Source organism: Echinops telfairi, unplaced genomic scaffold (assembly GCF_000313985.2).
Source record: "Echinops telfairi isolate 266 unplaced genomic scaffold, ASM31398v2 ScPeMD7_7425;HRSCAF=8463, whole genome shotgun sequence".
NCBI lineage: Eukaryota > Metazoa > Chordata > Mammalia > Afrosoricida > Tenrecidae > Echinops > Echinops telfairi.
The window spans coordinates 8,833,463-8,843,262 of NW_022111325.1; the positions used below are offsets into that span (position 1 = coordinate 8,833,463).

Here is a 9,800-nt window from a genome sequence, read left to right on the forward strand (position 1 = left end):
AGCTGGTTAACTTTCAGCTTACAGCCGTCGTCCCGCCCTTGCTAGGAGAGTCGTGCTTTCATTAGTGGATGTGATCCGGGACCTTCGGGGACCTGCCAATCCAAACGCAGAGCAAGTGTGGCGCGTGCGCGGAAACAGATTGGACGGAAAGTCGGAGGGACCGAAAAGCTGGGGGGCGGGAGTAGCGGCGGGGGGATTGAGCACTTGTTGGCGGTAGGAGGTGTGACCGGAGTCGCCTCCCGGTACCTTACGAGCCGCCGGCCCCCTGTAGCCCTGCGAAGGCAGATAGCGGGGGTGCGGCCTTATCTGCCGCCCGGCGGAGCCTCGGCGGGGTGGGGTCTTGGGGCTGAGCCCACTGCCTCCTCCTCCCCCCTCATTTTCTCTGTGCCTCCCCACCTCTCCTGAGTGAGTCCTGCCCCTGAGTTGGAGCTACACTATTCCACCAGCCCTTTTGCGAGCGCTGACTCAGTTTCCCCTAAAGCAGTGACGGGGTGGGCTCCCTGGTCTGCTTGTCCATAAACCCCCCTCTTTCTCCAGCTTCCTAATGGGCCGGACTGTGGTTGTACTGGGCGGAGGCATCAGCGGCCTGGCGGCCAGTTACCACCTGAGCCGGGCCCCGAACCCTCCCAAGGTGAGTGCCCCGCCAATGCGCGCCCCTTTAAAGGGATTCCCACGTGTCCCCCATTTCCTCTTCCTCTCACGGCCCCTGGCTCCACGGTTGTGGGCTGCAGCGGCTTCTTGTGCCCAGGTGGTCGTTGTAGAGAGCAGCCAGCGTGTGGGAGGCTGGATCCACTCCGTACGAGGGCCGGATGGAGCCATTTTTGAGCTTGGACCTCGAGGCATCCGGCCCGCCGGCGCCCTGGGAGCCCGGACCTTGCTCATGGTGAGAGGCTTGGGGAGTGAGTGCCTGCGAGGGGCTGGGGAATGGGCTTTCCCGGGAAGTGGGGCTGGGGGGATAATGTATACTTGGTGGGTCAGCCTTTCCCTTAGCGTGCCCTCCTTCTGAAAATAGGTTTCTGAGCTCGGCTTAGATTCCGAAGTGTTGCCTGTCCGGGGAGACCACCCGGCAGCCCAGAACAGGTTCCTGTATGTAGGAGGTGCGTTGCACGTCCTGCCTACCGGCCTCAGGTAAGGCCACCATTTCCTTACTGTGCATTGGTCCACTTTGTCCCCCACCCACAGACCTGCCATTGCCCCAAGTCCCTGTCAGCCCTGCCGCCCTCAACCCAGAGAGACCCAATGAATGGACGTGACCTATCCCCTCATGATGCCTTCCTCCATGCAGGGGGCTATTCCGCCCTTCACCGCCCTTCACCAAACCTCTGTTCTGGGCTGGGCTGAGGGAGTTGACCAAGCCCCGGGGCAAAGAGCCTGATGAGACTGTGCACAGTTTTGCCCAGCGCCGCCTTGGATCTGAGGTGACACTGCCCAGACCCCTCCCCTCCCAAACCAGCTGCAGAACCTTACTTAAAACTACCACCCAAAAAAAAAAAAAAAAACTACCACCCAAGAGCTCTTCTGTATAATGTAAGAATGCCCTCTTCTCTTCTCATCCCCAGGCTTCCCCCAAACCTAGCATTGGGGATGAACGCCCTTCCTTCCTTCCTAGCCTGTTACAGTGGGAATGCTCCCAGCCCAAACCCTGCCCTACCTCCACTCCTTTCCAGACAGGGCCGGTGAGGCGCACTCAATGCTGCTTATCCTGTGACCTCTCAGCCCCAGCCTCACCTTCCAGGTGGCGTCTATTGCCATGGACAGTCTCTGCCGTGGAGTGTTTGCAGGTGACAGCCGTGAGCTCAGCGTCAGATCTTGCTTTCCCAGCCTCTTCCAAGCAGAACAAACCCATCGTTCCGTGTTACTGGGGCTGCTGCTGGGGGCAGGTGAGGGGAGGTTGGCTCAAGGGTTGGTGATACTAAGGCCTGCCAGAGCGAGGCAGTGGGGCTGCAAGGAATACCCCTTGAGGATTGCTCGCTACTTCCTCTTCCACAGGGCAGAGCCCACAGCCAGACTCTGCACTCATCCGCCAGGCTCGGGCTGAGCGTTGGAGCCAGTGGTCACTCCGAGGAGGGCTGGAGATGTTGCCCCAGGCTCTTGCCACCCACCTGACTAACAGGGGAGTCTGCATCCTCAGAGGTCAACCAGTCCGAGGTCTCAGCCTCCAGCCAGAAGGGCGCTGGAAGGTAGGGGAGTTCTCTGGAGAGTAATGAGCCCATGTGTGAATGTCTCCATCCATCTATGTGGTTTCAGCAGACCAGGGAGACAGAAGTAGAGGTACTCACTGTTTCCTGCCCCTGAAGCTATCCCTGGACCACCCCGGTGACCACAGCCTAATGGGGGGCCCGTCTTTTAAGACCCTTTTGATCTCAGTCTGTCGATAGAAACAGTACTCGGTGGCTTGGTGTGTAGAGGAGCCACGCAGCTCCATTAAGCCTTTTGGAATGGCAACGCTGGCCTTGGGCTGCCCACTTCCTGGACTGGATCTAGGAGTGACCGCATAGATCACAGAGCTCATCTCCATGCCAGGCTGGTCAACACCCAGTGCCTGCTGCTACTGGGGGTAAGGCAGCAAGAGCCTTCAACTATCAAATTCCCATTCTCTCAAATGTTTTCTCATCCTCCCAGGTGTCTCTAGGGGACAGCAGCCTGGAGGCTGACCATGTTATCAGTGCTGTTCCAGCCTCAGGTAATGGGGTAGCTCCCCCTGCCCGTCTCCAACCGGGGTGGTACAATCGCTGTACCTTCCTGGGCCAGCAGGACCCCAGCATGCCCTGGACTGGTCACCTCCAGGGGTTTCTCATAGCAGCTCCCCCCTCCCCTCCAGTGCTCAGCCAGCTGCTCCCTGCTGAGGCGGCCCTTCTGGCTCGTGCGCTGTGCGCCATCCCAGCCGTGTCCGTTGCAGTGGTGAACCTGCAGTACCACGGAGCCAGTCTGCCGGTCCAGGTGTGACTCGAGCAAGAGATGAGGATTCTGAGAGCCCCTTCCCTGCTGGCCTCATCTCTTGCTTCCCCCCAGGGATTTGGACATTTGGTGCCATCCTCGGAAGACCCTGGTGTCCTGGGAATAGTGTATGACTCCGTGGCTTTCCCTGAGCAGGATGGGAGCCCCCCTGGCCTCAGAGTGACCGTAAGAAGGGGAAGCTTTGCTTAGTGGTGACTTTGAAAGGGCTTCTCTGTGCCCCAGTGTAGGCACAGCGAGTATGCTTTCCCACTCCAGGTGATGCTGGGAGGTTCCTGGCTACAGATGCAAGAGGCTGGTGGCCAAGGCTTATCTGAGCAACTGTTCCAACAGCAGGCAGAGAATGCAGTTGCCACACAGCTAGGACTAAAGGAGTCCCCCAGTCATTGCTTGGTCCACCTCCATAAGGTAAGTTGGGATAAAGTCCTCTAGCTGCCCCCACCAAATGGCAAGGACTGGGATGTTTGTCACTGCATGCCTACCAGAGGCCTGGGGTAGCTAATCTACTTTTCCTTGCATCGCTTCTCTCTCCCCAGAATTGTATCCCCCAGTATACACTAGGCCACTGGAAAAAACTAGGTACGTTGGGGCAGCAGTGGGGCTGGGCCAGACCGAAAACCCTGGACGGCTGCCTGTAACAAACGTCCTTTCACTCTTGCCTTCCAGAGTCAGCCGCCCAGTTCCTGGCAGCTCACAGGCTGCCTCTGACACTGGCCGGCGCCTCCTACGACGGGGTGGCTGTCAATGACTGTATAGAGAGTGGGCGCCAGGCAGCAGCCCGGGCCCTGGGCACAGAACCTGACAGGTGATCCCCAGCTCGCACCTCTTCCTGCCCCTACCGCCCCAGGCGTGACAATAAAAGTTGCTGGAGGGCAGCTTTGTCTGGCATTGCTGTCACCTGAGGGCATGGGGACCGGTGGAGGCAGAGACGGCGAAGGGTCCCTCCCTGGGATGCAGAAAATGAGAACAAAGGCGAGACCAAGTCCTTTATTAGAAAATATATCAAAATTCCAGCCCCGAGCCAGGGTCAGGAGAGGGAGCAGCCCCAGCACTGGCAAAAAATGCCCAGGAAGGGGCTTCCTTCACCAAACACGCTTCCCGGAACCATAAATAGAATAAATATTCACAAGCGGCCCGGGGAGAAGCCACGAAGCCACATCTCTCTTCTATCCATGGAAGAGGAAGGGGCTTGGAGTCCTGCCCTGCTCCTACCCTAGGGACAGGGGACTCCTAGGAATTGTCACATAAAATCATGACATCAGGATTCACATTCATAAGCACTGGCAGGTAACCCTTCGGGCCTAGCGGAGCCCAGCTCCAGTCCAGCAGTGAGGAGAAGCCCCAGCACTACATTTCAGGCCCCACATCCCTCTACAGATGAGTGAGGGGCCGCGGGTGAGGAGAGTACAACCCCTCTGATTTAGTTTCATGATTGAGGTGGGCGGGAGGAGGGTCAGTGAGAACCATGGGGGATTGTGTGGTTGGCAGTAGTTGGAGGGCCGGGCCTGGCCGGAGGCCGGCGATGCAGCATCTCTTGACGGAAGGCCTGGGAGGAACCAGGTGGGTAACGGGGACCAGAGGGGGCCCGGGGGCCCCGGGGGTCAGTCCCAATGTCTGCTGTGACGTTGGTATAGAGAGGGCCCAGCTCTCGAGCCAACAGTCGGTATGTCAGTGAGTTCATCCCATCTTGTGTCCAGGAATTCTGGGTCCGGACCAGGAGGTCAAACCTGAAGGGCAGAGATTGGAAAGTAACCCTGACCCTGGGGGCACAGAATACTGAAGGTCCAGCAACACTTCCCAGGGGCCCCCCTTCCCTCCTACCTGTGAGGGTTTTCCTCATTGCCTCTATCGCCACGGTGCTTCACCATCTTATAGTGTCCCACGGAGGTGGGAGGGCGAGAGATCTTCATCCCAGCCAGGCGTACCCTAAAGGAAAAGGGTGTGGCAGTGGAGGAAAGCTGCTGAGGTGAGTGAGAACTGAGGCCAGCAGGGACTGCATGCTTCTGGACACAGACAACTATTGACTGGTTAGGCATAAAGGTGCCAGGTGGTCAGAGGGAACAGCTCAGAGAATGTAAAAGCTGGCTGAATCTAAACCCTCAGGGCCTGGTGCCAGGCCCCTTGGGGCCTTGAGACAGTTGACAAAGGTAGGCTGCCACCTCTGACCTTTGTTGTCTCTGGCTGCCAGGAGCTGTCCTTGTAGTCTGGGAAGGACAGGGAGGCCATTTTGACAAAAAGGATGAAACAGAACTGCCAACACACTAGGCAGCTTTTAGAATAGTGGCTGAGCTGCCCCGACTGACCCCCTCCCTCACCCTCCGGGGGCAGTAAGACTAGAATCAGGTCGGCAAGACCTGGAGAGCAACAAACCCCAACCTTAGAGTGAAAGCAACAGGAAGTAGAGGTAGCAGTAAAATGTACGCTTGTACTGATGAGAATTCAGAGATGGTACCCAGAGGAGGCAAGGGCAGGAGGCAATGGATTTGGCTGGCACACCAAGCCCAAATGGCCACAGCATGGGACTGAAAGGAGGCTAGTTGAGCCTGCCGGTCACAGGAGTTCCCATACTATAGAGGAGCTGGCATCTTGCCCCTGTCTAGCGTTTGACTCATGTCACTATGTAACTGTCCTGTTGATCTTCCCTCTGCTCCTGGGAGTGAAACTAAACAGTATACAAAGCACCATCTGTCTGGACTGAAAAGACTTAAAGGCAAAAAAATGGGCTTAATGCAGGGGGTGGGGGGTGGCAGTATTGAAGGGGCACTGGCCCCCAGGAATGACCCTAGAGGTCAAGGGTCCAGGCTGGGGTGGGGGTAGGAAATGGCGGCAGGAAGTCTGACCTGGTGGCGATGTCGTCGTCTTCGCCACCCCAGCCCCAGTACTCATTGGGGAAGCCGTTCATCTTCAGGTACTGGTCGGGAGTGAGTGCCGAGACCCCGCCAAAATACTGGGGGTACGGAAGGCTGCGGGGAGAGAAAGGCTTGGGTTCCACAAGTCTCACGGGGACCATCCCTAGCCACAACCAGCCGCCCTCCCACTGGATGTGGGCTTCCCGCCTGCTCAGCAAACCCCCACCCCCCACACGCCTTCTACCTGTATCCAAACTTGTTCATGGCAACAGCGACGTGCCGGGGTCCCCGGGGGTCACACACATACAGATTGTGGTCATTCTCTGGCAGGAGGTCCACATCGTGCAGAAACAGACAGTCCCACTCCTCATCCCGCAGGGCCTCCCGCACTCCAACATTCAGCAGCTTTGCCCTGTTAAACGTTCCGTTTCCGGCCTGGAAGACAGTGGAGGGGCCCAGCCCATGTGGGTAGGCAAGGAGCATGGGGAAGAGAGGGCTGCAGTACGAAGAGGAAAGGGAGAGATCAAAGGGGCTGCCGAGCAAGGAGAACAGAAAAGGCAAATTCCCCCTCCTCGTGCAGCAAGTTTTCTTGCTTGCAGCAAGCACAGTGCCCCTGATGCATAACATGCTAACTTTCAATTCTGCCCACGAGCTAGTGGCATGTGGGTTACCGACTGACAGCTATGTGCCTCGCTGTAAGGGTTTTAAGGAACATGCTCAAAGCCCCACATGTAAACCAATGGCAGAACTAGAATCTGAGCCCAGGTTTATCTATCTCCAAATGTGTGCTTTCTACTGAACAAAGGAAAGCACAGGACAGCAGGAACACCCAGAGACTAAGAAGCACGAGGCGACTGAGTTTGGTAGAGCAATGCCAAGTGTCCACTCTGTTGAAAACGATGCTGGGACCCAGTCGATGGCAAGGGAGTGCCATCTGTCTGCGGCTTGTTCAGAAAGGGAGGGGCGAGGGGTACCTGGTGGACGACATAGATGCCGTAGGCAAGCTGCTGGCGCTGCAGAAAGGGGTGCAGGTGGTAGAGCAGCAGGCGGAGGTGGTGCTCCCGGGCACGGTGAGGCACAATGATGGCTGTCCGGGAGCGGGGCTCACACCCTGCCGGGCGGTACCGGCCCCCCAGTTCCACCCGTGGATTCCGCTCCACAATCTCTGCCAGCGAGGGCACTGGGCTAAAGGACACCGACACAGGACCCACTGTCGGGAGGGATGGCAAGGTCAGGGACTGGACACCAGGGCCGAGGAGTACTGGTGCTTCTCAGGCTCAGTGCCCCTGGGGCTCGCTCAGAAACGTCTCAGATGATGGGGTCACCCACACTAGGCAGTGCTGCAGAGCCTGCAAGGGGCTGGCTACTTGCAGTTGAGGGTTTCACAACGTTCTCTTCCTCTCAGGGCTTGTGGGGGTAGCCAGCCCCCCACAACTAATCGCAGGTTCGGTAGGCCCACTAGTAAAGGGAGGGAATGGGGTACATATGTGGCAAGGTGAGTGGACCCTAGACTCTTATCTAGTAGCCTAACCTTAGTCATCTTCGAGTGGTCCTGGGCTTGCCTTCGGGCTCTCCTTCAAGGGAACAATGTCAGAAGGGAGGTGGGTCCTATTTCTGGTGAGTCAGACTATACAGTTTGGTTGCTCTAGATGGCTGATACCGTTTAAGGAGAATAACCTCTGACCTACTTTCATTGACCTCCTAGTGTACAGGAGGTCACATTTACCATGTGTACAAGCAGCATCTTGGGTTTGGTATATATTTGGGGGAGACAACTTGGGAGAAATCTTTCTATATCCCACAAGGGCTGGAAGCCACACTTGGCAGATGGAAAGAGCAAAAGAGCTTCTAACTTAAAAGCCAGGAGTCACCCACAAGGGGAAGGACCCCTAGCCCAGGTTCAGGAAGGACCCACAGTGGGCGGGCCACAGAACAGTCATGGCCCAAATCAAGGGCTCAAGTTCAGAGTCCACTCTGCCGCCAAACCAGCCAGCCTTTTGGTCACACGAACTCTAACTCCCACCTGGTGCCTGCCCAAGCCTCCTGCCCCAGCACCTTGGCCTTCCTTCCCCAAACCTTCCTTTCACACTCACCTAAGAGAGGAGATCTTTCTGGGCAGTAGGGTAGGCCTTGAGGAGCTGGAGGGCCTCCCGGGCCAACAGGGACCCCAGGCAGGTGACTGAGATTAGTGTAGACATCATGAGGGTGAGCATAATCAAAAGTGGGCCCTTGATCTCGGCCAAATAGGGCACTGAGGCTCCGGAAGCCTCCCAGTGACAGGTACATCATGACAGCCAGCTGGGAGCCCACAAGCAGGGCCAGCGTGCAGGGTCGCTCCAGCAGCCGCCACAACATCCTGGGAGGGGTCTAGGAGGAGAGGAGAGAGTTCTACGGCAGGCATGAAAAGAGCTACAGTGAGCAGCAGGCTGCGGGGGCTGGAGTGGGGCAGCGCTGAGGATGAGGCAGGGGGCTAGTTTCCAGAAGGGAGCAAGCCTTGTACCATCGTGTGAGGGAAGGGAGGATGCAACCATTAAGAACCCCACCACCTGCTAGTTTCAGCCCAAGTGCTCCTCATAACTCCAGAGCCACTCCACCAGTTACTCTCCATTCCCACCCCCAAAAGGTTCGCACCTTTCAGCTCTGCCCATTTCAGAAGTGTGTCAAGAGCACCCCCTTTCCAACCTTAAAGGGGGGAAGATAGACTCACCTAGGTTCAAGCTGTCTTCTTGGGGGGCATGGGGACTTCAGGGGGTCCCGGGGGAGCAGAACTGTGAGGCATTATCTAAAGTTGGAAATGCCCCCGCGGGCAGAGTAAGGCTTCATCCATCACTCCCATGGCAATGCTGGACCTCGGCTGGAGCAGAAGTGGTTAAGGAGAACCAGTCACCCACAGAGGGGCAGAACTCAGGGTCAGGGTGTAGTTGGGCTTCTCAGCAGGGAAACTAAAGTGAAGGGTGCAAAGTCAAAGATCAATCCTTCACCCACAAACTCCCCTCCTGTCTCCTTTCCGCAGCTACACTGAGGTGATACTGTCTGTACTTAACCACCGCCACTGGGCCTACCTCAAACCCAACCGGAGGGACCTGTTTGGGGAGTGATGCCAGGGCAGCTACTGGAGACAGGATTTTCCCTCACACCAAGAACTCCTTTCTGAGGGTGAAGCAATTATGGCAGGACCATGCAGTGGCCTCAGGAGAGCCCAGGCGGGGAAGGAAACGGGCTCCTTAACGTTCTTCACGTGCCTCGGAGCTGGTTTCGCTGGAGGGAGCATGACCACCTGGGAGCCGCAGGCACAGAGCCCTGAGCTCGGGGAGAAGGGGGCGTCCCCTGCCTCTCCTACCTTTTCCTGGTCTGAGCTGGGGACCTCAGGAGGCACGGGGGGAGGGTAGGGGCAGCAGCAACCAGCAAGGGTACCTGGGCAGAGTCACCTGGAGGGGCGTGGCCAGCGCTCGGCAAGGGGTTAAAACCCAGCTCCACTGGAGCCCCCACCCCGCGGCCTCCCGCGTTCTCTGCCTTACCTTGCAATGTGAGCTCGCCCAGCCCCCGTCCATACTACCACCCGGGGCCCCTTCCTCTCCCAGCTCCAGCTGGTCGGTTTCCTTTCCCTAAGAGTTCTCACCTACTCATCGCCCGAATCTGCCTCCCAGGCCTCCCCCACATCACCTTCCCCATAGCACATACCTGGGCTCTGCCGCCCGTCGTCACCGCCGCCCCAACAGCCGGGCAAGCCTCGCTGCTGCCATCTTGGAAGCGGGCGCTGCGGGGGCGCTGCCTCACGTCACGGGGCGGAGCTTCGGGGGGAGCCGCCCGCGCCCGGGAAGCGCCGGCTCCGGTCGCCGCGGGCCCGGGGCCCCGGCGGAGCCGGGCGCCTAGGCGGGAGGCCAGCTGGGGCGGGACCCCTGCGGTCGCGGGAACAGCGCTCATGCCCACCCTGCTGGACCCTGGCAGGGTTCTATTTCTCACTCTCAGGCCTGTGAAAGCAGAAACCCCAGACTG

General features: G+C 58.2%; 2 protein-coding genes across 6 annotated transcripts; one reads left to right on the forward strand and one right to left on the reverse strand.

Annotated features, from left to right (window-relative positions):
• The first annotated feature begins 266 nt into the window (after positions 1-266).
• Positions 267-3,830, forward strand: PPOX (protoporphyrinogen oxidase). 4 transcript variants are annotated; one of them, XM_045298474.1, is made up of 13 exons: positions 267-405; positions 538-631; positions 749-883; positions 1,013-1,128; positions 1,286-1,418; positions 1,736-1,880; positions 1,990-2,180; positions 2,623-2,683; positions 2,822-2,940; positions 3,013-3,123; positions 3,214-3,363; positions 3,492-3,534; positions 3,622-3,830. In XM_045298474.1, the coding sequence occupies exons 2-13, from the start codon at positions 545-547 to the stop codon at positions 3,762-3,764; spliced, it is 1,434 nt and encodes a 477-aa protein (XP_045154409.1). In that variant the 5' UTR covers positions 267-405; positions 538-544; the 3' UTR covers positions 3,765-3,830. The 4 variants fall into 4 exon arrangements, with proteins under 4 accessions (XP_045154409.1, XP_004716590.1, XP_045154410.1 ...); XM_004716533.2 differs by lacking the exon at positions 267-405 and having other exon boundaries at positions 421-631; XM_045298475.1 differs by lacking the exon at positions 267-405 and having other exon boundaries at positions 554-631; positions 732-883.
• Positions 3,831-3,927: 97 nt separating this feature from the next.
• Positions 3,928-9,569, reverse strand: B4GALT3 (beta-1,4-galactosyltransferase 3). 2 transcript variants are annotated; one of them, XM_045298478.1, is made up of 8 exons: positions 9,486-9,569; positions 8,512-8,658; positions 7,898-8,171; positions 6,779-7,014; positions 6,049-6,239; positions 5,796-5,918; positions 4,777-4,881; positions 3,928-4,682 (listed from the first exon to the last, which is right to left on the reverse strand). In XM_045298478.1, the coding sequence occupies exons 3-8, from the start codon at positions 8,157-8,159 to the stop codon at positions 4,409-4,411; spliced, it is 1,191 nt and encodes a 396-aa protein (XP_045154413.1). In that variant the 5' UTR covers positions 8,160-8,171; positions 8,512-8,658; positions 9,486-9,569; the 3' UTR covers positions 3,928-4,408. The 2 variants fall into 2 exon arrangements, with proteins under 2 accessions (XP_045154413.1, XP_045154412.1); XM_045298477.1 differs by having other exon boundaries at positions 8,512-8,746; positions 9,486-9,504.
• Between the last annotated feature and the right edge of the window lie 231 nt (positions 9,570-9,800).